A 27,891-nucleotide genomic window follows, 5' to 3' on the forward strand; every position below is an offset into this window, starting at 1 on the left:
GGGGAGGTTACATAGGAAAAATCAGAAGGTCTTTGTTGAGTGTCCTGTGCATGCTCGCCTTGAGAAGAGAGCATTTGAGGAGGAGCTGTGCTAGGAGCAGATGAAAGCCTAGGTGCATGCCTTCACTTAATTGTGCCAAGTGAGTGATTGTCCTCTCCTCCCCCCGAAACTCTCATTTCTGCAGGTACGTTCTTTCACATTTGCTTTCTGCCCCCCATCTGAGGGAGACTGGGGGGGGGGGGGGGGGGGGGGCAGGCATGTATAGGTACTTACATTTCTAGTTGACAAACACACTTTAGTGCTGAGTTTTTCCAGTATGGAGAACCACTGGGGTTTCCAGGCTTGTTCTCCTGCGCCAGACTGTATGTCCGTCCATCAGCTGTTGCAGTGACAGCTCAGCAAAGGGAGCGTGCCAGAGCCATTGTTCCTGCTCCTCGGTGACTTAGGGCTGTTCTCCATCCTTCAGATTCTCTGTTTTCTTATTTTAGCAAATACATGCAGCCATAGAAAGCATGTCAATATTAGTCACTTTTCAGAATGAGTTAGGCTGATGGCTTTAGCTCTCTTGTGGTACTTAACTTGCATGTTGCAGTGCGACTAAAAGACACTAAGAAATGTGTGTCTTGAGTGGGCAATTTAGTCTGCACCTGTAGTCCTCTGTGTATACTTAAAACTTTTTTTTGCTTAAACACATTTATTAAATGTAAAGCACTACAATGGAACATTTTTGATCTTTGTGTATTGCAGTTAGCGGAAGTTTTAATTTGCACAAAACATGGGTCATAGAATATTCTCTGACCTATCCACCACCCAGTTAAACTTTGGTAGACTTTACTAGCCTGTGTTATCTATTGAGTATAGACTCTGTAATTTTAAAGTACTCACTCATTATTAAAGTAATATGTGCTGTATATTTCCCAAGACTTACCATATTTTGTCTTAAGATGGAATAGGGCGCTATATTGATCTGCTCTCAACTTTCACTTTAATTTCCAGTGAATATCGGAGTTGCTGGATAATATCAAGTATTAATCTCCTTATATTTGTGTTGTGGTCATAGGTGATTTTAAGAGATTTTTTTTTTTTTTTTTTTTTGGTTGGTGGCTTGGTTTTGGTTTGGTGGTGGTGGTTTTTTTTGGGGGGGGTTGGTGGTGATAGTTTTTGTTTAGTTGTAGGTCTTGATAAAGGTAAGATTTAATGGAGACACTAATAAAAGTCATTATAATTTTATGCTTTTTGGTGCAAACCTGTCGGTAAGTCATTCCCATTATTGTCATTTTACAAAAAGCCCTAAGGCATAATTATCTGGTATTGATTGAATGAATGAGCATACGATACAATTTTGATTATGTTCCTTTAGTTTTTAGTAATCTTACATCATACTTGTCACAAATTCTGTGTGTATATGTATGGGTATACATATACGTTCTCTATATGAATACGGGGAGACTTCACAGTTCCAAACATCATATAATCCACTTAATTTATTATCTGCTCATGGGCTGTTGTAGGATTAGTCCACCAGGTGAGCTGTAGCTTTGCAGGTTTCAAATTTGGAGCATGGTTAGTTGAACCTGGGTTGTGGGAAGGTGTTGCTGTAAATTTTGTGAAGTCACAATATTCTGCTGTTGCTTGAACACACAAGGCTCAGACGGTAGCCGAGAGTGCACCTTGCAACAGCCCTGCGGAGCGGTAAGAAACACAAAACGCCCATTTATCAATACATACAGGGGTGTGCGTGCCTTGGTTAGGGTGTCTCCCCAGTTAAATAGGTGCTACTTTTTTTCAGGAAAAAATTATGTTAAGTAAACAGAGGGCTGGATTTTCTTAATTGATCTCTTGAACTTTATCTTTTATACAGTGAATGTTTTATCAAATTTTATGTTGGGATTTTTAATATCTTTGTTTCTGTTCAGATTGCCGGTTATGAACATACAGATTTGTACTGTTTTCATAATTTTAATTGTTTATGCAATAAAATAAGGAAAACTTTGATCTAAATGACAACGTGGGCTTTTTAGCTTTATTTTTCATTACCCTTGTGTTTGAAATAGAATAAATATTTGTTCTCCTAGCCAAGGCATCTTAGAGTTTTATTACTGGATTTCTCCAGGCAGATTTCTTCCTGTACCCTTTTGTTGAAAGTAGAGCACAGCTGGGGCAAGTACTGGGATGTGATGGTGTGGGGGTTTTTGTATCTTATGCTTGGCATGCAAATGGGGCTAGGAATTACGTTTCTTGTGGAGACTTTTTTTTTAAATTGGGTATGTCCCTCGAACTCGCTCCTGTATATTTGTTTTTGTTAGAAGCCCGTCCTTTGTTGAAGATACAGGGTATGGAGGCAATTGCATGTTTTCTAGGTTGAAAGTTCTCCTTCAGGAGTCTGTGAGAAATTAATGGGTAAATCCTTTGAATCATGTAAACATTTGCTTAAAAAAAGTCAGTAGTACCTGCATAAGTAAACAACAAGTTTCTGGGCTAGTTTGAATTGACTTTTTTAAAACAATTTTCTCCATCTTATGTTTGTTGAGTTATAAAACAATGAAAGCACCCGCTCCAAAAAACTTCGCTTTGCAGTAAGGAGGAATTATTGGGCAGTATTGACTGACTTTTGAATATCAAGAGATTTTAGAACATAGCATGTTTTATCTCTTTATTACAGGGGTTGAATTTGATTGACTTTAATTGGTTTTGTTACAAAGTTAAACCAATTTTATATAGACTTCAGGAAAATACGTACCTGATGTAAATAAATAAGCGGTTTACATTGAAACACCCTGCCCATTCGTTTCAACAGTGCTGAAGAGTGGTTTGTGTAAAGCCGTAGTTTGAGCACAGACAGATCAAAGCTGTCAATGCAGCATAAAGAGATTTCTGTTTAATGCCATGACAGTATAAAAGTTTACAATCTGCAGTCTATAACAACAGATACATACTATTTTTGCCTGCAAATAGCATAGCCTTTATAAGGCAAGGAAGACTGCAAAAGAAGGATGACAGTGTCAGATCCTGGATGTAACTAAAACCAGGACCAAAGCTTAGGACTCTCCTACAGTATCACGTGTGGGTGTTAACTGCACAGGTACATAGGGCTTCACTGGGGCGTGTGCTAAGTGCTATAAACATGCTTTAATGTGATCTGTACTCATTTGAGGATATAAGAGATCTTTGAATTTGAAGTCTCTTAGATAATTGCTTCAGGTTCTTAGATAAGTATTTTTTTCCCCGAGATTCTCTGTCTCTTAACTATCTGTCATTATTTGAAATGGAAGATTGGCAGGAGAAAATGTTTTAGTTGTGATATTTTGAAACAAGGAAGATAAGGGATAATCAGGATTTCAGGTGTGCGTTAGCCTGCAGAACATTTTCACTCTAGAAATAATAATTTGGTCTATGCATGCGATGGGTTCAGCAGGGCACTGTGCAGGAAGGGGCTCTGAGCAGGCTCCTGTCATCTTTTGGTCAGCTGCTGCAGGGCTTTAGAATGAGAAGAATCTCATCTGTTGGAAGTAGTAGTAATAATAATAAAGTTGCTCTTTAAAGGGAATCAACCAGGAAATGCAAGAGGCGCTCCCTTCTAATAAGGAGTCAAATTGCTAACGGTTGAATCTCACATAGCTTTTGGTACATCCAATAATGCTTATTATCGTTATCAGGATACTATTTTTGTTGTCTGTCTTTGGCTTTAAGCATTCAAGCATAAAGCTTACAGAACCAGTACTTGCGTTTTATTTTTGTGAAGCTTTGCACTTAATATCTGGCTTTCTGTGTAGAGGTTGAATTTAGATTGAAGAGTGGAAATATCCTCTGAAAAAAATAACTGAGAAGTGATGCCAAAAGCTTATTATCTTATTACACCTGTTGTTTCAGTGTAAAGCAAATGAAGTCCATATTAATATAATTAGCAAAACCTGTATTCTGATAAACTGCTGTAGCCCCTTAGTGGGAGGCTTTTACCATTTAAAAATTATATTAATCTGAGAGGAAAGCCCACAGAGCTGTAAGCTTCTCTTTTTTTCTGAAACAACAGATAGCCAGTGATCTTAGTAATGTGTGACAGGTCCTAGATTTGATATTTCAGATCTGAAAATGAGACTCTCATCTCTTCAGTTAGCGTCACCATTGCCGCAGTGATTTATTTTTTTTTAGTCCATATTCTGCCTCGGACCTGGACCTGTTCCTGCTGGAGCTGAATGTTTCCTGCAGACCAGAATTTTGCAAAAGAAACAGGATTTTGCTTTGCACTTCTAAGGTACAGTACTGGCAAGGGGATGGTGGGGGAAAGGCAGTGTTTTTTTCTGAAATGTCAGCTGACATGCGTCTGAAGGCACACAGGAAAATGAGTTTGGGTTTAGCATGTCAGTTCCCAGACAGCTTTTAAAATTAAAGCTGCAATTGACACTCAAATGCACAATTTTAAGTCCCCCCTCCCCCTTCCCTTTTGTGAGAGTTCAAAGGCATGAAGTATCTTCTTCCTTAACTGTTTTATGAGTATGGTTCAATTTACCTTGGTTTATAACCACACACACACAAAGGTCTTAATATATGTATGGACATCTAGTAGTTTATTAGAGTGAAGGTATCACATGAGTGGTTTCAGACAACAGAAATTTAGAGGCCTCTGAAGATTCACATAAAAATCAGTGTTATGATTAAAAAAGTAATCTAGTAGGTGGTTCTCCTTGTACTCATTTTTATTCCTTTTTGCAGAAAATAGTCGTAATTTTTCATGTATCAGTTTCTTTTTACTCTCAAAGCTTGATCGGGAAGGTGGTTTCATCTGTCTGGCATGTCTCCTCCTCCTCCCCCTGCTGTGGGGCAAAAATGGTTTACGCTAATATAGTAAATGACAAGTCAGATTTAAAACCTGGCTGCTGTGTGTTTTCTTCCTTGCTTTTTCTGGCATTGTTGATTGACCTCAGGTGATAGTTTTCTGAAATTTTCCTTTGCTACCCGCATCTCTGAAGTTTGCAAGGGTTAAAGAAACGTGTTCCCTGTGAAATGCCTAACAGGTTAGAGATGATCTCCGCTGTATTTCTATTAGCAAGGCAAATAAGAATGGATTTTGGATATTGGGTGCTAAACAGGTGTATCGAGGGGGGAAAAAAGAAAACAATTGTATGTTAACCATGATAATGTCAGTGAGAGGGATGGGATTCAAGTACTCTTGAAGAAAATACAAGGTAAGGTCATGGTTACAGCAGCTGGCTTAAAGGCTGTTCTGTAATTCCGTAATGAACTTCTCATGACCGATTTTGTGTAGTATTCTGAACAGATGTCTTTTTCAATTTGAGTACGAACGTTCACATCTGAATACACTGAAGTAAAAATACACTCAGTAAAAAATAGAGTGGACAAACATTTGAATTAAGTCATAGTTTTATATATCAGATAGAGGCTTTTGCATTTTTGCACCTGGACAAAAGAAGAGGCAGCATAATAAATAATAAAAGTGTTTCACAATATTATGCAGTAGCTGTGAAAGATAAGACTAGCATCCTCACTGAAGTCCAGTGTTCGTGCAAACTACAGTGCTTTTGCAATGTTCTACTGTTAAACTTATTTTTTCCCCGTTATGTGTATGCCAGTCTTTTTATGAAACTGTGGTTTTGTTTGCTTAAGGATGCATGGTTATAACTACATAGTGTGATTAACTGAGTAGTATTAGTATTCTTAAAGATCTTTATGTGGAATATTACACCGAACTGACACATTTTTTGATGTTGCATTGAGTTAAGTGCATTTGTGATAGTAAAGCAGGAATTTATTGTGTACAGAGTGCAGTCATGTCTGGTTTACATCGTTGAGTACCCACGTTGCTGCATGGAAACTCTGACTCCTGCTTACAGCAAGGCTTCCCAGTTCAGAATGTTTGTGTAGTGACTTACACATAGAGAACAAATTTCCACTTCCTGCAGAATGCTGAAACATGGGAATGCCCCTCTCAAAGAATGGTCCCTTTTAATATGCCTGGAAGAGGATGCTGCCTGCGGGGCAGGGAAGACCTCAGCGCACCAGGGTTTCACATCAGAAGAAATCATTCATGCATTTTGATCTTCACACCAATATTTCTACCTGTTTAGGAGTTTTCTGCACTGAACAGCTGTTGGAAGCAGCAACAGCTGCTCCAGCTGTTGCATGGATTCTTCCTTTACCATCCTTCCCCAGGAGAATAGAGAATCGTCATACATCTTACTTGCTTGACTGGGAGCTCCGCCCTTGCTGCTCTAGTGGAGAAATACTGTTGGATTATGAGAATGAAAATTTAAGTACATGCTTGTAATGTCATCTGTCAAGATATGCCATCATATTGGGTTTATATCAAACAGTTAAATGTTAGCAAAAAAGCTAACCTGAGCAGCTCCGTGTCATTTTATAGTCCTTTCTAGAAAAGACAAATTTCAGAAGTCACATTAACCTCAGAAAGTCCCTCTGCAGAATTTGCTGTTTAGGTTGACAACCTATTACAAGTTGCTGCTGTAAGGGCTCCTTCCTGAATTCTTTACTGCTTTCATCCTGGCAAGACAAACTGCAGCTGCAGGGTGTCCTGTCGCGACAGCTGTGCAGGGGAAGGGTGCTCCGACCCCGGAGCGGGGAGTCTGGAGGTTCCCCCCTGCCAGGCGTGGGGAGAGGGAAGCCCTGCGCTTCCGTGTCTTGGGTTCTGCTGCTTGTTTCAGGCTTCTCAAGGAGCTGAATGTGCCTCTTGTTTTCATAAAATCGCTCTGGCTTTGGGCAGCAGGACTCTTGCTGTCAGGTACAAATGTACAAGTCTTTGAAATTAATTTAATGGCCAGCTTCTCTTCTTGGAGGTGATGAAACTAGAACAACTGGACTGTAATAGGCAGGCGGTGGAGTTTGTAGCAAGTTAGATCCCTTTTGCTCTCCTTGTATCTGAACATTCAGTCTGTCCAGAAGTGATTCAAGTTACAAAGTCTGGAACATGTTGCTACATCATGTTAAATTCCAAGAATTTAAAGAAGCTCCTCACCCCTGTAAGTTTGTAGCTTATTTGTTTAAGCTGTTGTTCCAGCAGCCCTGACATGTAAAAGCAGGCTTCCAATCAACTCCTGTCCCTGTATAGGTGAAACAAATGCCTGACGTAGCTTTCCTGTGCTAATGTTAAAAGCAGCAGGAATGAAGAAAATGCTAAGCCAGAAACAGAAATGCTCCAGAATGACTGTGCTCGACTAGTGTATTAATAGTTAACTCCGCAGCCCCGATGGTCCGAATCTCTTCCAGGTGACAGTGCAGCACTGTTCAGCTTCCTGCATTTGTCACTGTGGAACAGCCTGGGCTGCCTCGCCATTGTCACCCGCGCCTTGTGGTTCTGCTTCCCCAGCCAGAGCAGGCGCTCCTGCCAGGAGGGAATCGAGAAGCCCCGAACTCCTCCTCCTCCAGAAAGCGTGCCCTGTGTCAGTGTTAAGGGATACTGGATATCCACAGGGGCTGATTTTTTTAGTTTGTTTTTTTTTTTTAAGTCTTTTGGGATGATTTTTAAGTGGTCTGGGAACTGATGAGTTGGCGGTTTCGGCTTCGGTTGCTTTTTGTTTGCCTTTGGTCAGGCGCTTTAGCCCTTGCTCTCTGCTGGTAGCACACCCGAGCCGTGCTGGGGAGGGCTGGGAGCATGGCTGGGTGTCGGAGCAGTGCCCTGGCAGCCCTAGATACTGAAGTGCTTGGTACCCGTGCAGGTGCTCTGACAGAGCTCGTCTGTTTATCATAGGGAAGATCAGGAAAAAAAAAAAGTGAGGTTTGGTAGGGCGTCATGTGAGTAGTTGGAGTGTCTGTTGCCTTTGTTTGGTCCCCAAAAGCTGATTTTGAACAGTTGTTTTCACTGAACACCGAGGGGTGGCTGCACACTAAGGAGTTTCTAAGGAGTCTGCAGAAGAGAGGGGAACAGCTCCTGTTCATAGGCTTAAACTCACTGTAGTGGCGCCTTACGTATCAGAAATCTCTAAAGGGTCAACAAGTAAGAAAATATATATATATATATATATATATATAAAAAATATTGACAGTAATCTAAAGCAAAGCAGTACATGTTACTCCTGCTTCAGACAGGTTTGCAGTGCAAGAGGATTTTGTCCATCCCATTAATACTCAGTGCTACAAAACTGTTTTCCTTTGAGATAGGTAGGTTATTCTATGCATATACTTAGAAGAGCCAGGAATGGACTCTCTTGCATGCTCCCTTTTTGTACGGCAATGTGGTTTTCACTCCCTTTGGTACAATTTTGGAGATTCCCTGATTTCTGAATGCATTTTTAACGAGCTTTATCTTCTGGAGTGGAGAGTAGCAGAATCATTTGTCTTAGCTTTTCCCTGGGGTGAAAAGTAATTGTTACTTTGAAAAGGAAAAATTAAAAGCTGTATTCTTGTTACTGCAGTATAATTCTGTGTTGTGAACCCTGCTTGACAAAATACAGTGGGATTTGAGCACTTTTTCCTAGACACTAAACAATTTATCCTTTTCCTTAAATGCAATTTTAAAGGTGTCACGTAACAGCTGGGTTGCAGGGAATGCTAACTTTGTTTTGAGACATGCACTTTGGATATTAATTTGAGATACTGTCGTTGGATGTATAAGCATTTTTTCACTTTTGCCTTTTTTTAATAATGTGAGATTGCAGTTGTGGTTTACAGTAACAGTGGGTAATCATCTTAGATGCGCTATCTTTGAAACCATTTTCTCTCCTTTTCCACTCCATGGTCTTATTTTCTTCCCACCCAGGCCTCCGAGTGGACCATCCTCAGCTCTCTTCCATCATGCTGAAGTGTCCCCTGGGCTTGAACCCAGCATTTCAGGTGAACTTGAACGCAGCCAGCCACGGTCCGTCTCTTCTGAGTCCTGTCCTTAGTGATGCTGGTGGTGCTAGGATAGAAGAGGATGATGAAATGAAACGTAAGGTAATGACACGACTGGGAATTTATGTCACAAGAAAAGCAATGGTTTCAGGAGCTGTGCTTGCCAAATGTTGATTGCATTATATTTCATGGTAGAACAGATGTGTTTGGTGGTTAGTGTTAAAAGTTCCAGTGCTGAAGATTTGGTTGTGTCTGTGTATCTTGCTGTTGTGGCAGGAGTTCCTGCTGCCCTCTTGGCAATAAGGGTCTAATTGGCATCTGCTGCTGGGACCACCTCCCGCTGTTTCAGCAGGAGCAGCTGCTGAGAGACCCAGTGGCAGGGAGCTGTGCTTGGAGTCTGCCTTTTGTACTCCAGAGTGGAAATCAGTTCAGGTGGGACAAAGGAGAGGGTCCTTCACGGAGCGGCAGGTCACTGGAGCAGGCTCCCCAGGGAGGCGGTCACAGCACCAAGCCTGTCAAGAGTTCAAGGAGTGTCTGGATGACGCTTTTAGTCATATGGCTTGGGTTTAGGTAGTTCTGCAAGCAGCAGGGAGTTGAACTCGATGATCCTTGTGGGTCTCTTTCAATTTGAGGTATTCTAAGAGTCATGGATTCCTGAAATGAGCTGTTTGGGGGAAACAGTATTGATGTAAACAGCAGCAGTGCACTTGGCGCATTTTGGGCTGTAACTGCTACATTAGAATGTGAAACCCCCTTGTCTTTTTGCTGACTATTGAAAGGATGCTCTGGTGCCAGTGAGTTGTTCAAGGTGATTCTCACCAGGGCAGTACACTGACAGGCTGGTGGGGGAGGTGGCTGTCAGTTCTGGAAATCGGTTGCTCATTCAGTAATAAAAACCTGTGTCACGTGGTGGCAGTGAGCCTGGCCTTGTCTTTGCTGAATGCTGTCACGTTTAACCTGTGTCAGCTCAGATGGCTGTGCTGTCTGTGCAAAGTGCTGTGTGTCACTAATAAAAATATATTCTAAAATAATTCTATTTACCAGCATAGAGAATAGCCCAGAGCTAACATTTGTTAATATATAAGGTATGTTCTTCCTAGGTTCCTTACTTCCCATGCAGTCTCACCATGGCCTCCTTGGTCCATCTCACCATATGATGGTCCTCCAAGCTATTCTTTCTAATCGTAACAGGATGTTTAGAGCTGTCCTGAGATGTTCGTCTTGGGCATAGAGAACCTGAGCTCAACTCCAGCTTTCTCGGCTGCAGGCATCACAGTGGATCCTCTTACACCCAGTCAGTCACAGGGTTGTTCAGCAGAGAGCTGGCAGTGTCGTTGGAGCTGCCCTCTCCGTGGCTGACTCTGGCGAGAGGTAGATGATGCCCTGGCCTTGTGGAAGCTTGAGGCTTTGCTTTCTGAAAAGAGGTGAGCAAAAATGCCCCTGACTTCTGTGGGTGCAACAAGTCTCAAAGGAGGAACAACGTTGTGTATTCAAGGTGTGCTTATGTCCAGGTACTCATCCTTAGCTGAGGCTGCTTTCCTTTCTTTCCACTGGTAAGCACTGGTTGCTTTAACTGGGAACTCCCCAATGTGATGTGCAGTTTTCCTCACCCCCGTGTAGAGCTCAGGATTCACCCTTGCTTTCTCAGGTAATCCTAATTACAAAACGTTCTTGTTTTGGAGGACACCTCACCTTCAGTCCTTGAGACATGAGCTTCAACTCTTCACTCTGTGCTTCAGCACCACTGAGCAAGGCCTCTGTGCCCCAGCGTATCATCTGTGTCCGTATCCTCTTGCACACTGGAATGCTGCAGAGCCTTTCTGAAAGGTGAAATAAGTGGTGGTAGCCCAGAAATTCTGACCAGAGTCTCCCAGGAGCTTCTCCAGAGTCTTACATACTCTGTGCAGCAAGCCTCCTCTGGTCTGTGTGGCAAAGCTGACGTACTGCTTCATACCAACATCTGACTGTGTGCGTTGGTAAGCAGTGGCTTCGCGTGCCCCTGGTTTTTCAAAATTACAGAGATGGCCAGATGTCAGCGTGTGATTCACATTTTCTTTTTTATGCACACTGCACCACGGTACCAGGGTTTCACAGTGGTTGCTAGCAATAATAATAATCTGCAACCACACAATCGTTGAGGTTGGAAAGGACCTCTTGAAATCTTCTAGTCCAGCCAGCTCCTCTTTTTTTAAGCAATGACTCCAAGCATTTAGATGCACTCAGAAGAAAGAAATGTGTGTGTTTGCATATACATACGTTGGTACATGCATTCTTTCACTACTTTTCAGATATGGGTAACGTAATTACTAGACTTTGCCTTTGTAGGGGCATGGTATATGCTATCTGACAAACTGCGCTCCACAGAACACTTCATTTCTCCCAGTAAGATAGCGAAGTCCACCTAACAGACTTCAGTGACCATTTTTCTGCAAGCTACTTTGCTCCCCTCACCTTGCCTGCTTGCAGAGGGTGAGCAAGCAGCCAGGTTTGTTGACTCTTTGGTACTTAAGAAGGATCCAGGACCTTCCATTATCATGAAAGGAAGGCTCCATCGTCCAAATTCAGTTCCTTGCGGAGTCAGTAGCCACAATGTGATCTATAGTTTTCTGTACAGCCTCAAAGAAGAAACCACTTTGTGTGCTCTTTACTCCTGCTTGGCCCATCCAATGTTCTGGTTGTCTTACCTCTGTCAGGATCTTCAGGCGAGAAGGTCACAGGCCCACGCTGTTTGCCGTCTTCACCACATCTTTTGGTGGTACTTGGTGTCAGCAGCTGCATGCTTACTCACTCTTGTTTCATCTCAGTTGATGATCTGTAGATCTCTGGAGAGTCCGGACTCTCAGCTGCTCAGGGAACATGCGGAAGTCTCACCATGAGCAAAGATGCCACTCTAAATTTAGTGAGTGTTTGAAGTTTTCCAGGTGGGAATATGTGTACACAATACAGTGGAAATACTAGTTTTTCCAAGTGGGGATATTTGCCTTGATGCCTGCTGTGGTTGTAGGAACATTATTTTGGACTTTGGAAGCAGCCTGCCTCCTCAGGAGAGTTCTCTGTTTATTTTTTTCAGGCATAAATAATTTTCTTTGCTCTTGCAGTGCCTGACCAGTAATGGAGGTGTTTGTCAGGGCCCCTTTTGTACTGTGCCAGCTATACTGCTTTTCAGTTCTGATACAGGGTCTGCCTAGCAGCTGCTGCCAGGATTTAGCACAGAGGATTCAGTTAGGACTGAACCCTTGGGTGGAAAACCGAAACAAAGAAAATGTAGGGCACTAAATTTCAGCAGGGAGCAATCTGGAAATCAGCAGGAACTTCAGAGAGTAAACAGAAAGTGATGATGCAGTGGGGAGGGAGGAGGGAAGGAGGGGATGCTTGGGAGATGAAAAGCATCTTCTGTGCCTCAAGGCTAGCACACAGTCACCTGGACAACAAAGCAAAAACCTGCAGAAGTGCTCAAAGGTGATGAAAAAGGTAATTTGTGCAGGCGACGAAAAGTGCGAGGTGGTGGGTATGGCATGCGTTTGCACGCTTTCATGCTCTGTAAGTTTTTAAGGAAGAAACAATCCAGAAAAGCGTTTTTGAGAGTGAAGAAAAAGCGGTCGAGTGAGGATCGAAGCACAAGGTGTGAACTGGCAGCAGGCAGGGTCCTTTCAGAGTTCTCGCGAGTATACTAGGCAATATACATTGCTTAAGGGTAACTATTTAAGCAACTGCTTAAACAGATGTGAGGTGGTGGTGGGTCCAGGTGAGCTGGGAGGCTGCTGGGGAGTCCCCAGAATGGAGAGGCAGTGCTGAGGAGAGGAGTGAAGCCAATGGAGACGCGCGTGTGCAGAGCTTGCAGCAGGGTCATTTCCGCCATGGCTGCAGAGGTGAGGTTCCCTGTGATCTCCTGTTGTTGCAGCCTGTGGTTGATTCCATAACCCAGCTTTGCTTTGCCTTGGGATCTATAGAATTTAGTGCCTTAAGGGCATTATGTGCTGTATTATCCTGTGCAGAGCCTGGGAGGAGACGTACGCAAAACTGTATTACACAAAAACATAACCTGTTAGCACTAATTCTCATGTCACGTAAGAGACACCTGAAGTTAAAATCAAGCTAGCGTGTGTTGTTCCATCAGTCTATAAAGGGTGTTTCAGGATATGCAAGTGCTACTAGAGGAAGCTGGTAAGCGAGATGAAAGAGCTGTGTCACCTTGGTCTTCAGGGAGGGCAGAAAAATGATGTCTTACCCTTTGGGAGGAGGCTGGTTGAGAAGGATGCCCACTGAGGTTCAACAGCGTTTTCAGGGTGTGTGATGCTACAGTCAGGTAAATAACCCAAGAAAAAAATAAAAAAAACCCTGGAGCCAAGATTAGGTAGGATTTTCCCTGACACAATGTACCTGAGACAGGTACGTTAAAGTTAAGAGCATGGCTATAGAGTGAATAAAGTATAGAATCACAGAATGGTTTGGTTTTGAAGGGACCTTTAAAGATCATGTAGTTCCAGCCACCCTGCTGTGGGAAGGATGTCAAAGTATGTCCGCTGGTTCCTCTAGGGAGGGGACTGATGTGTGGGGCTACAGTAATGAGCATAAAAAAAACCTGGAAAGAGGCTAGACAGTTTCTCAAAATTAATTATTTGGGGATACACGCCTCCAGGGATTCTGTTTGGCCAAGATGGACTCAACAGATATATTACTGAGCAACCAGGAAGACTTCTTTTCCATGAGCAATACTGAGATAGCGGATTTAGAAGCACTGAGTAGCTGTACTGACAGTGCTGGAGGGCATCTCAAAGCATCTCTCAAAAGGGAATTTTTTATTAAGTTGGTACATACAGGGAAAAGGAGAAACAATTTTCAAAGCTGGATTACCCTGAGGTGGGTCAGAGATAGAGGCTAAATTTTGATGTAACTCGTTTGAGTTTGCTGTCGTTTCTCACCAGACAAGAATTTAGCACAAAGCTGCGGCACGGCATAGTGAACTAAGGAGACAAAGCAGCATCTTAGCTTGGAATGTGATTATTTCTTTAATATTACTTATCTGATTATTAATAATGTGTGTTTTTAACTCGTGATGTTGGTTCACTGCAGCTGCAGAAAACCTTGTCACCATTTCATTCCTTTGTGCTTCCTTATTCTGTCTTTGCTTTTCTTTAAATAGCAGCCCTGGAGCAACCATGCAGCCAGGAACTGATGTAGTTTGATTTTTGTGGGTTTTTAACTAATTAATATGGTCCTCAAAGGATTTGAGTAAAAAGCTGTAAATGGAAATAGAATAGTTTTGAAAAAGGGCTGTATTGTCAATCTTCTATACTTCATTTAATTAGAGAAGTATTTAAAACCTAGAAAACATGGAATAACCATTTCCATATTTTTGTAAGGTATGCCCTTGATCTTGAAATGGAAGTTTATATAACCAACATATAATTGACGTTATTTTTTAAATAATTTTGAAATATAGTATTCTATAGTAAAGTCAGTATTTGAGAATACAGTACTGAATACAGAGTTGCCCTGTTAGTAATCAGCTGCTCCATTTGCATACAGCAAGGGGAAATTGTCAGGTTTGAGCTTGTGCTCAAGCAGAGCATTAATATTTTATTACTTACTAATTACTGTGTATTCTTTCAGCGCTATCCAACTGACAAGGCATACTTCATAGCAAAGGAGATTCTTGCTACAGAACGGACGTATTTAAAGGACCTGGAAGTGATTACAGTGGTATGGGCTTTTAACTTCCTTTAATGCTTTTCCTTTTCTTGGCAGATTTGTAATTGTTAATGTAGAAAAACTTGGAATTTCTTCCAGGAAGCAGAAGAAGGAAGTCCTATGATAAAGCATAATCCATGATCCATGTAGCTGTTACCTTCCTTCTTACGTAGGCCCTCATGTGGGAGGGCACATACATTCTCTGGACTTCTGTCAGTAGCTCCAACAGCTACATCACATGTCATTTTGATGTCTGAAGCAAACTTTTGCTCTGAAAATTGTGGACTGGTACAACCTAAAACTTTTTTTTACATTCAGCTTCAATGATAGTCACTGCTTATAATCCAGTCATCATCTCTGCAGTAGTTCTTGGGAGGCTTTTATCTTTGTGCCTTCAGATCGTGAGAGCAGATGGCAATTACAAAGGATCCGTCCATCTGTAGGAGTTTGAGGAGTTTGGTCTTATTGCTTCTTTTTCTTTCCCCTTCTTTCAGCCAGAGTAGTCAAGAGCGAGTTGTTGTTTGGAGGACAGCTTGAGTTTCCAGCTCTTTTTCTTTAAGAGCTTTTTGTTCATTTACTCCAGGTTTAAACACTGTGACTGTTGTGTTTCTATAAGATATTGTTTTAATTTCATCAAAGAGAACTTTGAGTCCCTTAATGCCATAAGTCTTCAGTGGAGGTATTCTCTGCAAGCTCAGTGAGCACCATCTCACTCAAATTCCTCCTACAGGCTTCCCAGAACTTCTTCTAAAGATGGGGGAACGTCTAGCACCTCAGAGGATTTTTATAACATTCACATCCCTGCCAGAAAGTGGGGAACAGAAAGCCATACAAAAGTGCAGTATGTGACACGTGAAGGTGTCTCCAGCCACTGAATAACTTGCACAGGGCTCCAGGTTTTATGAAAGAGCAGTTGTATCTGCACTGAAGTGAAAGCAGTGGTGTAACATCAGCTGTGGCAGCCGCTTGGTAACTGACGGTGATTTAGAGCAGTTACCAACCATCTCATCGTTGCGTTAAGAAATGTGCTTGTGCCCAGAACCAATGATAAGCCTCACATTTGTAACGTTTGGCAAGGAAAAAAATTTCATCTTTCCCAGATATTTCTTCTTCCTTCCTGCTGTTGCCCTGTGCACACACTTTCTCCTCCCCCATCACTGCAGGAGCAGAAATTTTTATGCTAATGATTGATTTCTTAGAGACATTTATCATCATTTATGATTTTTCTGGCAGTGGTTTCGCAGCGCAGTCATCAAGGAGAACGCTATGCCAGAGGGCCTGATGACATTACTTTTCTCTAACATAGACCCAATTTATGAGTTTCATCGAGGCTTTCTGAAAGAGATTGAGCAAAGGCTGTCGCTCTGGTAAGTGTCCGGTATTGCATCTCTAGCCTTAGGAAAGAGAAGGAACACAAGGTCAAAAAGATGATGTGTGTGTTTCTCAACAACTTTAAATGCTATTATTTAATGAATTTTATTTATTAATCTCCAATTAATGAATCTCCAGGTGAAAACCTAGGAAACACTTCTTTGTAATTAAGGTCAGAGTTAAGTTCTTGCAGCACAATTTATATTGCAGAGTATGTTTTTAGTCTTCTAACCTTTTTATTACTTTCTCCTGACCTGAGGTGTGATGTAATAGCATATAATTACCATTCAAAAGGAGGTGTTTAACATAAATGGAAGTATGAACAAAACCAAATTCATAAATTCAGGTGGGATCACGTTATGAAATTTATTCAGAAGTGTGAGATGTTAAAGTCCTAAACGGATTCTCACACGAATTCATTTCTGTTCCTCTCTCAGTTGTCTAAGCATGGCTTTATGGTCTTGTATGCAGCTTCCATACTTAGCGTACCAAGTTTTCAACCCAAACAGTGAAATGGGAATGTCAGGTGGCTAAAAATGGATAGAGGAGGCCTTAACGTTAGTACTGCTTCACTTAATTTTCCTAAAGCTGTCCTTAAAATACATAGATGCCTGGGAAGTGTTTCTTAAAGATTACGTCTTGAAGTATAAGGGGAAGGTGGGGGGAGCAAATTGAGATTTCTTTCTCTCCCATGTACCGCGCCTTCTTATTTCATCTCCTTACGTGTGTTGCAGGGAAGGAAAAACCAATGCTCATGTGAAAGGAGATTATCAGCGCATTGGAGATGTCATGCTCAGGAATATGCGTACTCTAAAGGTAGATACAGGATTAAAATAGTGGAATGTCAGGATTGTTGAGTCATTTTTTCCTTTTTCCAGGGATGAGAGTTCAAGGTTTAGTATTTCTGCTAAACTTGAAGTGATTTGCAAACAATTATTGTTGATAAATAAATTAAAAAGAAAACATAATAAAATGTTTACAGCAAAGCTTTATACCACTGTTGCTTATTTAACCAGCTACATTTACCTTGAGAAAAGGTTGTTTGTTTATTGGTTATTCATCAGAAGACAAAGAGAAATCTAATTAGCTTCACAGTTTCTCCTGTATTTGCACAACTCAGAGCTCTCCCCTATAGACACTGTTTTATAAGGTTGATTAATTCCAAAATATAAATGTTTTTTAATTGCTGAGTAGTTTCTTCTGAAATGAAGTCACCTGTATTTGGAGTAGAGCACCTTCATGGGACAGTTACGCTTGTGCTGTAGTAGTGGAGTAATTATTCTGTTAAAACCAGTGACTTGAATGGGAGTGCAGAAGCATGTGGCTGCTATTCTGACTCGCAGTGCTCTCTGCATTTGATATTCCCAGCAGGCATAGGCATAGTGCTGCACAAACACTTATTTTGACCCTGACTGGGAGCTGCCTGGCAGTTTCTTTAACAGATGAGATGAGACAGCGCTCTCAGGCAGAAGTGACCTGTCTTATGTGCACAAAATCTGAGACACGCAGTAATCCCCAGAAGCATGGGAAGCACTCTGAAGTTGCGTGCTAATCTCCATTTTGCTCCTAGGTAGCTATGAAATACAAAGTCAGTAATCGACAAGAATAATCTTAGAATGGCCAAGTGTTAATGGGTGGTGCTGCTGGCTGCTCCCATCGGAGGCCCATGGAAGCACAGCTGCAGTGAATTGTGAACAGAGGACAACCAAACAAATATTTTTATTTTTAATACTGTTTTCTTTTTTTTTTCCACACGAAGCCATTGTTAGTGCTCTTTTTGTCAGCATTTATGATGGCATATGCAGTCTTGGCTGGTATAATCATGGTCAGAAACAAAAGTTTTTTCTTACTCGCTGTGAAATCTATTAAAAATGGTTTTCCTTTGATCCAAGTAATTTTTTTTGTACGACTCAATAGGAGTTTACCAGTTATCTGCAGAAGCATGATGAGGTCTTGACTGAACTGGAGAAAGCAACTAAGCGCCTAAAGAAGCTAGAAACGGTATATAAGGATTTTGAGCTGCAGAAGGTTTGCTACCTGCCCCTCAACACGTTCCTGCTCAAACCAATCCAGAGACTGATGCACTACAAGTTGATCCTGGCGAGACTTTGCAAGCACTACACAGCAGAGCACCGGGACTTTGCAGATTGCCGGAGTGAGCAAGCACTCAGCTGTATATGTGCTAGGCAGAAACCCCTTCCCATGTACAAAGTTTTGCCTGTACCCTGGGGGGGGGACAAGTGATACATCTACAAATTCAGTGTAAACACTTTTTCTCCATTTAGGACCTCTCTGACTCTTGCCTGCAGCTCTGTGAAATAGACAGCAACTTTGATTTAGATTGCTGAAAACACAGCTGTTTGGTGAATACTGCAATTTAAATATCCTGAATAAAACCCAGAATATACCAAGTAAAACAGCAGAAAACAGGCAAGAAGCAGATTAATAAAAAAAAAAACACTTCAGCTTGCATTTTAAAATTAACTTTGTTTATCTTTAAAGTTTTCAGTACCGGGTTTCACTACTCTCCTGCTGTGCTCTAGAGCGGGACTCCAAAGCTTTTTGCAATAGATAGAAAATTGCCTTAACTGCCTGTTTGGAAAACCACAAAAGATAACTTAGATGTGGACTGTTCTCTTTACATAGAGGGAATGCTTTTTCTGGCATTCCAGAAAGTGTTTTTCTCATGGTAATTTTGATGGTTCTTTGTGTTTCAACCAAAGCTGGAAATTAGTCCTTTTCTTGTCCCCTTTTTTAGCAGGGAAAAAAAGTAGGAGTTTTAGAAACTTGTTCATCTGTAAGTAAAAAATGTGACAAAACCCAATTGCTTTGTAGTGTCAAAAGCTTGCGCAGTAAATTCCATTTGTTTATAAAGTAATCTTTGGCAGAAATAGTTGGATTTCCTTTTTTAATTTACTTTTGGCTACACGGTAAATACTTCTTATATGCACAAAATCTGAGACACACAGTAATCTCCAGAAGCGTGGGAAGCACTCTGAAGTTGCGTGCTAGTCTCCGTTTTGCTCCTAGGTAGCTATGAAATACACTTGAAGTTGGCAGTTGGGCTGGATGATCATTGTAGGTCCCTTCCAGCGGAAGTATTTTGTCCTATTCTAAATCTGGGATTCAATTTTCCATGGATAAAATTGGCGGCCTGGGTTTGTCTGCTCTGTTCTGACCCCTCGCTGCCGTTTCCCTTACAGATGCGCTGAAGGAAGTCACAGAAATGACATCTCAGCTGCAGCAGAGTCTCATCCGCCTGGAGAATTTCCAGAAGCTGACAGAGCTGCAGCATGACTTGATTGGTATAGACAATCTTACAGCGCCTGATAGGGTAAGTACCTTTGCTTAGTTTTTAGGATGTTCATTGTTTTATTGCCGAAGAAGGTGCCTTTGAACCATGTATTTGCCATCTAATGCCTCTCTTGTTTTACAGAACGACTGGAAAGACTTTGTGTAGTTGTCTTCATAGCAGGTCCCATGGAGGTCTTGGTGATGTCCTAGGGAATACATAAAAAATGCTTCTGCTTAGATTGTGGCTTGCAGTTTCATGTTTCCAGTACAACAGATACTGGGTACGCTGGGGTACGGTGCTCTGTGTTTGAGTGGGAAGTGGTGTCATGTACTTGATGGGAAATCCACTGCCAGGTCTCCTTGTGTCTGTCTGATGCAGCCTCTGTGGACTGAGCCTGCATGGAGAAACGTTGCGATGGCGAGAACCACAATGCCTTGGGCGGAACTGGTATCAGTGACTCTGTTTTTCCAGGAGTTTTATTAGTTCCTCCTTGGTTTTTTGTTTTGTTTTGATAGATGTACTGAGCATTAATACAGGAGCATCACGTATGCTTTTGGGATGCTATGGCAACCACTTGCGGTGGGATGTAAGTGTAACAGGTGAACTGCTGGTGTACCAACAGGAAACTCTGCTCCTTTTCTTCTCTTGCTTCATTGATTTAAATGCTGGCTGCATCAAGGAGCTGATTCATGTACAAAAGCAAAAGGAGAGGTGTCATCTGGCGTTTAACAAATTGTTGGTGATTATTGCGGGGACCATCAGCATCTCTGTACTCTGGACGAAAAAAACCCACATTAAAACTCTCTGTTTGGGAAAGGTCAGCTTTGTCTAACTTCTTATTTTCCACTGCCGGAGTTTATCCGGGAAGGCTGCTTGTACAAGCTCACTAAGAAGGGTTTACAGCAGCGGATGTTCGTTCTGGTGGGTTGTTGCTTCTGTTTTTTCATAAATCCAAAGTCTTCAAGGTAAAGCTGTTGTGAAAGTGTGTCTTCATATCGCTTGTGATGAAAATCAGCAATCCTAACTGAAAATCACTCTGAGGGATTTTTTGAGAGAGCGTAACTGTGACAAGTTCGGCTTATCTGTAATGGCACATAGCGTTTAAATAGAATTTTAGAACTTAATTGCCTTGCTGTAAGTAAATGAACAAGTGGTTTTAAGAAAGTGACTTCCTCAGACGGATTGAGCAGTTGTGTTTTTATGCGTCTACAGTGGCCTTTAAGCAACAGGATTTTTAAAATATGTCAAAAAATACTTGCCTGCTGTCTTTAGAATATTGATTGTATTCTTCCTGTCTCTTTTAGGTTCTCGGATATGTTACTCTACACAAGCAAAGGGTGTTACAGGGACAAATCAGTTCAAAATTCATGGACATCTTCCACTGCATGGCATGTTGGTAAGTGGTTTCAAGTTGCATCATGGCATTAAGGAAAGGATTTTGCCTTAAGACAGGTTGAGGCATTCCTTCAGGGCACAGGGACCAAAGCTGCCACCTGTCTCCAGGCCAGTGACATCAGCCTGTGGTGCTGCTGGCGGTGAGCTGGACCTTCGTGTGCCCCAGCCTGCGTATCACAGACTTGTCTGCAGGCGATAAGCTTGTTCCTTCCATGGCATTAGCAAAACAGCTGGAGTGCACCCTTTTGACTGTTCATTTTCATGCAGCTGTGAGAGGCTAATGTGGAAATAGGGGTTTGTCCTGGCATTTTTCCCCTGTGCACACACCTAGGCGTATAATCAGTCCTCCTGCCTCCCCACCCCCCTATTCTAATGGGAGTGTTCTTTCTGTGTTTGATTTGCAGCTGATAGTGCTCGACCCACCGGTAAGTAATAAGCTGAATCCTGCTCAGAACCCTCCTTTTCTTGCCGTGTTGGATGTGGTGCTGTGCTGCTAGAGATGCGGCAGTAGAAATGCACAATATAGATTTTCACATAGAGCCAAAATAGACTCGAAGTAGGTGGTATTCAAAAAAAGAGTAGCTGTACTGCACTTACTGCAGCTGGGTTGTAATCCTATTTGCCTCAAATTTCTATCAGCCAAGGAGGACAATTTCGGTGTTTTTCAGTCACTTGAGTAGTGATGAGAAAAAACTATTTCTTTTTGCAGGTGGAGGAGAGTGAGAATGAATGGGCTGTCCCACACTGCTTCACCATCTATTCAGCAAAAAAACCATAGTGGTGGCAGCAAGGTAACATTTATTTTCCTCAGTTGCCTGAAGGTTTGACGGAGACCTTCTTCAAAGGGTCACTGTTCAGTTGTTTGGGGCAGACCGAGCGGGCGTTTCACGCATCCTCTGGAAAGCATGCCTTCAAAATGAACACATTGCACTTCACAACTCCTTTATGTGTTGTGTTCTGGGAAGGAGTAGTTTATTCTGCTGAACGGTGTGTTATTAAACACACCGGAGCCGCAATAACGTCGACATTTTATTGTTTTCTGGTTAGTTGAATTTGCTAGTGTCTTCCTTTAAACCAAATGCTATAAAGCAGGACACAAAATGTGTCTATCTAAGTGTGCAAATATTTCAGACACCCCAAAAAGAATTAAAATCCAGAACATGCAATGCATGTAAGGAAGGGAGCGTTCCTGTGTGGATTTCATGAAGGAAGCTGGAAAGGGAGGAGAAGAATTAAAGGCTGACTTGGAGAGAAAACAATCCCTTTTCAGCGTAACTTGTCCCCATGCAGCCAGTTTGGCTTTTTTTTCTTTTACTTTCTATCTGAAAATATACTTAGGATCTACTACACTGCTCTTTGGGATCAGCTTTAGGAGGTTTTGTCCCTCTGCAGGTCCTTTAAAAAGCAGCTGGAGCTGCGAGGAATGCAGGATGGGAGCACTAAATCTCAACCTTAAATTTGTAGGTTTTTTTTACTGCTTGATAACCTGTTATTGAAAAAACAGTCATTACCAAATATTATCAGTCGGGTATGTAGTGGTGCAGCAGCCAGTACTTTTGGTATGCAGATGTATTCAGCAGGCAATTTTTTTTTTAATTCCAGCCTAACATCTGAAAATGTTGGTTATTTTTAAGATAACTGGTTTCTCAGCAGCTGCGAATCAGAAAGCGCTTGAAAGTTCACAAATTTGGAAAAAAAAAATACAATTTTTACCTTGTCATAACTTAGAAAAGCTCAAAGGTGGTTGTTTTCTTATGTTACATCTCCCTACCTGTAAAAAAAGAAAAACAACCAACAAATTGCTGCTGGGCTTAGACAGTGTGTGGAATTTTCAGTCGAATAAAAACTTTCAGAAAAAAAGAGATGGTTACTAAAAAAAGTCTCACAGACCCTCTGAAGTAAACACAAGAGCCTGTGACTGTATATAGCAGTTCATACAATTGCGCACACCGGGTATGTAGCCAGGGGTAAAAAAGAATGCTGTGGCTATGTCTAAAGGAAAACCTTTCGCTGGTTGCATACTGATAAGATACAGATACACGTTTATGAGCTGCAAAGCTCTTTCCCTGTAATCATTGTGCGAGCCATGTGATTGGAAACCAGGTGGAGTGAAAGAAGTCCTCATCTTCCTACACTGTTTTACTGATTTGAGATGTAAGGTAAATCCTATATCCCTTCTAAAGGATGTGCTGTCTGTCAGGTTGCCTTTTATCCTTTGAAAAATTGTTTCCAGTATGGTCATACACCCATCTCCAAAATGCTTTTGGAGTGAAGACATGATTTCATGTTTGAAATAACCTATCAGTTCTGAAGCTTTCTGTATGAAGAATAGTGATGGCCTCGACCACATGATTCCTCTTCTGAGTCTTATAGCTCCAGAGGGAAATACTCTGTGGCACTCTTTGCTGTAAAGCCCAAATTTTTGATGGTTATTTTAGTCTTGTTTTCAAGGCTTGAAAATAGAGGTGAAGGCTGTATGAGGTCAGCTTCTTATCTGACTTTGGAGGAATTTTTATTTTTATTTAGTGGAAAGGGACTGCTCCTTGTATTGGCCAGTGACTTGTACACCGTCACGTCTCCAGGTTGGGGTGGTCTCTTGGTTGCACTGTTTGTCTTGCAGTACCCGCCTGGAGATGGGGAAGTGGATGGAAGACCTAAACATGGCAATTGAAATGGCCAAGAAATCTACTGAGAAATCTGACATGCTTCTGGAGAACTCAGTATGCAATCGCTCCAACAGTAAGTGGTGTTTCCTGCCTCCTTGAAAAGCATCAGTTGTCACGTCCTTCTAATTTTTCTGTTGTGAATTTGATGACATAAATGGAGTATTTTTATAACTTATATGATAATAGGCAGTTAATTGTGGTTTTGTGTTGATTTAATCAAAAGAAACATGCTTGTCTTCGTAGACTTCCTAGACTGACATTCCTGGTAGCTTTAAAGACTGCAGAGATGTTCCGGTTGCAGAATTGCTAATTTTGTAAGGTTCTTACTTGTCTCTTACATAGATTTTTCTCAACTTAACCATGTAGTGTATTTTCATGTCCAGAAATGCAGTGTCTTTGGAGATCAGCTTTTATAGCCCAGCATTCCTGTGCCTGTCTCTGGTGGTGTTACGGATGTGCTGAAACATGTAGTATCCCTTCTTGGACCACTTCTTCCTGTTCCTCACTGAGAATCAACTGAAGATGAAGTGTGGGGATTTTTGTTTATTTGTGTGTTTTACACAGTACTGAGTCAGCTGCCCCAAGCAGAGCTGAGTAATGAAAGCCAGAATGATCTGCTCAGAGTGGCCCTTGAGGAGCTGTACAAACAATTCAAGTTGGCGTATTTTAAAACTGGACCATTGCAAGAAAAAACGGTTTTTCTCAGGAATCCCTGCTTCTCTTGCTCTTTGTATTGCACAGTTTTCTTAAACCACTGCCAAATTCTCCTCCCCCAGGATCCTCTGATGAGGTCTCTCTAGAACAGGAGTCCGAAGATGACATACACTCTTCTCGTAGCTCCTTGGACAGGCAGAGCCACCACCGTGCCAACACAACCATGCACGTGTGCTGGTACCGCAACACAAGCGTCTCCATGACTGACCACAGTGTGGCTGTTGAGGTACCCGCAGGGCGCAGCGCTCATCTCACTCTGTCTGTCCTGGCTCGCTCGGCCGCCACTCGTCCTCCACTCCATCTCCCGTTTTGCCTTGGCAACGTCTGCGTCCGTGGGAGAGCGTGGGCCATTAAAAGGCTGCTGCGCGTTTGCCCCGCTCTGTGCATGTCTGCGTGTCTGCACACACACGCTCTGCTCTCCTTGCAGAGGGCTTTGCTCTGGCAAAGGCACTGAAGGAGGGAAATTTTAGAGCAAACCCGGGATATCCTAGGGCTACGGCATTCCTTTGGGTTTCATTAGCCTTGCTGGAGGGTAAGTTACCTGCCCGTGGTATTTTCCTTTAGAGACTCTGACTCTGCTATGAGCGAGGCCTGGTTAGCTGCTGTATTGTACCCAGAATTAAGAAGAGTGCTTCAAGTTCAGTGGGAATACAGCGTCTCTGCCCTTCCCTCACTGGCAGGGGTGAGCAGCAAGCATTAGAAAGTGCCATTTTACGGCATTGTGTCGTGTTGTGGTGGACGTAGACGCACTGTGTGAGCTGCCATTACCTTGGGTCTTTCCACTCAGCGTGGCTGGAGGCAGCACTGGTAACTGGTAGCACGTTTTGGTACTGAATCCTGCAGATTTCAAGACAGATGTCTGTTCAGCACTCCTTACACAGAATGCTGCTTGTGCCAGTGCTACGTTTTCACTTTAAGTGGCAGTTTGGCAAGGTCAGTTGGGTAGGTCACCCTCCTGGAGGCTGGCGTGCTTGGAAGACTTCCAGAAGTGGGAAGGACGCTAAAAACCGTGAAGAGAAAAAGTAGATCGCTAACTAGACAAAGAGCAATGAGGCAGGGTGCTGCATCCATTTGTACCTCCCTGCTTTCCCTGCCCTGCGGTTAAGGCACTTTTTGTTTAATGGAAGGAGTTACAATTGGGGCACTGAAGCTCTGAGGTTCTCGTGATGTGGAGACGGTATCAGTCAGCTCAGTAAAGGACATCCTATAGCTGTGGCCTTGGCTTAGGATCCAGAAGTTGGGCACTTTAGCTGGCAAAGAAAGTATTTTCTATTGGAGGGGACAAGCCTTCCTTTCCCAGCTGATAACCTTGTGAAAGGCACAATCTCGCTGTTCTGTACCCAGATAATGAGACCACCCCTGATACAGGCTCTGGGATTAAACGTGTGAGTTCTTGCAGCTCCCTCTCGCTTTGTTCTGTTCCATGGACTAATGCCATCATTTTTTTTCCACAATCCATGTTCTTTTAACAGACGCCTTTCTTGCATCACTTCTCTTATCCTAATGTTCTGTTTTTATCTTTCTCTCCCCCTTTTCTCTGCTTAGTTTTCTGCTCTCTTGCTGTTTCTCCAGAGCTTCCTCCTCGCTATTTGCTGGGCCAGGCCCAACGGCCCAACACAATCACCCATGTTTGTTGGTACCGGAACCAGAGCCTATCCCTGTCTGATTACCTGTGCATGATTCAGGTAAAAATGCCTCTCAAGTTCTGAGCTGGTGGGGAGGAGCCGTGGGATGCCAAGGAAAATGTACTGCTGCTCTCTTCGTAACTGCTCAGCGAGCCACGTGCGCTGCGTCAGGATGCCCCAGCCAGCGGCAGCGTTTAGCGTTGCCTTGTTGACACGGGATTTCCTCCTGTTTATGTTTCCTGAAACAGTTCTCTACATAAATCTGCTGTCTTTTCTCTAACTAAAAAACTCATTTGCCCATCATTCCATGCTGTAGGTTTCCTTATCCTCCTGCGAAGGCGCTGGGTGACTGTGATTCCCAAGGCCTGGGAATGTTCAACTTCCCTGCAGCCCAGCTGCCGTGCTGAGCTTGGCTTTGCGTAGCTGCCACATGTAGCTTGTCCACAACTCCGGCACTCTCCGTTTCTTCTTCTGCTTTATTTTCTTTTTCACACAGTGTGTTCTGCTTGATGTTTCTCTGCGTGTGGATAAGGGTGGCTAAAGGGATGGGCACCCTTGTGGCTGTCCCTGTTCCCCTGACCTAGGCTGCAAAGGAGAGCGGTTGCTGGAGGGACAAGTCGATGCAGCACCCTCCTCTGTGCTGCCAGACACCACACTGAGATGCAGCAAGCACTTAAACCTTAAGGGGAACTTGCTATTAGTGGAGAGGAATCGCTAATTTGTTCATAAGACGACAGTCGTGAATTAGTGAACTGAAGCTACAAAGTCACTCAGTCACCATGTGAAAGGTCCGGGAAACCTTTTCCAACAGGGGAGCAGGCGCAGGGGCGGTTACAGCAGGCAGCTTCCAGCTTTTTATCTGCGGCAGCTGTTGTCTTTTCCTGAAGGTTGTTTTCCTGTGGTTTCATGGTAGTTTTCATTCTGTGCTAGAACCAGCTCTCTGGATACTTGCTGAGGAAGTTCAAGAACAGCAATGGCTGGCAGAAACTGTGGGTTGTCTTCACCAACTTCTGCTTGTTCTTCTACAAAACGCACCAGGTGAGCAAGTGTAGCTGAGGGGACCGTGTCCGGGGTGTCGGGGGGAAGCTGGAGGTCCCCGGGTTTCTGCTCCAGGTGCAGCTCACTGCTGTTTGAAGGAGGGTAACAAGTGGAAGAGGAGGTAGTTTGTAATGAGGCCGGTTGCTGTAAGGCCATGGGCCCTTCTTGCAGAATTTAATCAGGATTTCCAAGTCTGTTGATGGTACTGACTTTCTGTGAGCGAGGGGGAAAACGTCTCCTCACGCAGTGACTTACGGAGGTGAGGGAATTGGCAGCCTCTGGTCAGTCTCTGTCCTGCTCCTCGCTGGGCTTCAGGAGGGTTAAGCAGGCATCGGGGGTTTCTCTGCCTGTGGTGCATTCAGCGCCTGCTTGGTAACGCACTGTGCTGCAGTGGAACCTGTGCCTTTGCATCTTACTAAGCCAATAAACTTTTTTTTTTTTACTCGGGCATCTTGCCTTGAGGGCGCATTTCTTTTGGGAGGGATATTTTAGCTCCCGTGTTGGATCTGGGGGTCTCTCTGGAGTTCCAGAGACAGGGTGCAGAGCGGGAAGCGGGGAGCCCGGGAGGCAGCGACGGGCAGGGGAATAGCAGCAAGTGAATAATAATTTATATATTTATATATAAAATAATAATAAAGCAGTGAAAGGAGTGGGGGGAAGGTTTCATTATCAGCTGTTGGAGGCCTTGCAAAAGATAAAGGCTGCTCCTCCTCTGTTCTCTCCTAAACAAAAATGCAACAACCGTACCTGTACAGTACAAAAGTGCGAGTGCGCAGTGGGACGGGTTGTGCTGGAGGGGATGCCTTGCACTAAGGGCTGGGCTGTTGGGCTCTTCCAGGATGATTATCCCTTGGCCAGTCTCCCGCTGCTTGGCTACGCAGTCAGCTCCCCTGTGGAGGCAGACGGTATTCAGAAGGATTATGTCTTCAAGCTGCAGTTCAAGTCCCATGTGTATTTCTTCAGGGCTGAGAGCAAATACACCTTTGAGAGGTAATTTTCTGTTTTCTTTGTCTGTCTTGGTATATAACATGCAGTTAACTCCCTGGTTGATCATCCAGAGCCCTGTCTTTCCTCCTGACTACCTCCTAGTCCTTACAGCACATTCTCAGTAATAAAAAGTTCCTTTCTTCTTCCTACCGATGACATGTGGGGATCCCTTCTCTGCCAGCACCGTCCTCATGGTAGGACGTAGCTGGTGGTTACTCCTGCAGCTGCTGTAGGCTGTGCTGTGTCTCAGGAGTCGGGGTCTCCCTGGGAGCTGGGGAGCAGTGTGGGCAGAAGGGCTGTGAGGCGC

General features: G+C 43.0%; 1 protein-coding gene across 1 annotated transcript in view; it reads left to right on the forward strand.

The window, feature by feature from the left end:
• FARP2 (FERM, ARH/RhoGEF and pleckstrin domain protein 2) overlaps positions 1-27,891 on the forward strand; it is an 81,761-nt gene that overhangs the window by 51,282 nt on the left and 2,588 nt on the right. Inside the window, 15 exon segments of the mRNA XM_037406217.1 lie at positions 8,729-8,904; positions 14,416-14,505; positions 15,727-15,860; positions 16,599-16,680; positions 17,782-18,019; positions 19,068-19,199; positions 20,013-20,080; positions 20,465-20,491; positions 20,493-20,555; positions 21,264-21,318; positions 21,321-21,345; positions 23,175-23,293; positions 23,997-24,160; positions 26,490-26,597; positions 27,436-27,587. Of these exon segments, the coding sequence (XP_037262114.1) occupies positions 8,729-8,904; positions 14,416-14,505; positions 15,727-15,860; positions 16,599-16,680; positions 17,782-18,019; positions 19,068-19,199; positions 20,013-20,080; positions 20,465-20,491; positions 20,493-20,555; positions 21,264-21,318; positions 21,321-21,345; positions 23,175-23,293; positions 23,997-24,160; positions 26,490-26,597; positions 27,436-27,587 (1,633 nt within the window).

This window comes from Falco rusticolus, chromosome 13 (assembly GCF_015220075.1).
Source record: "Falco rusticolus isolate bFalRus1 chromosome 13, bFalRus1.pri, whole genome shotgun sequence".
In the NCBI taxonomy this organism is placed as follows: Eukaryota; Metazoa; Chordata; class Aves; order Falconiformes; family Falconidae; genus Falco; species Falco rusticolus.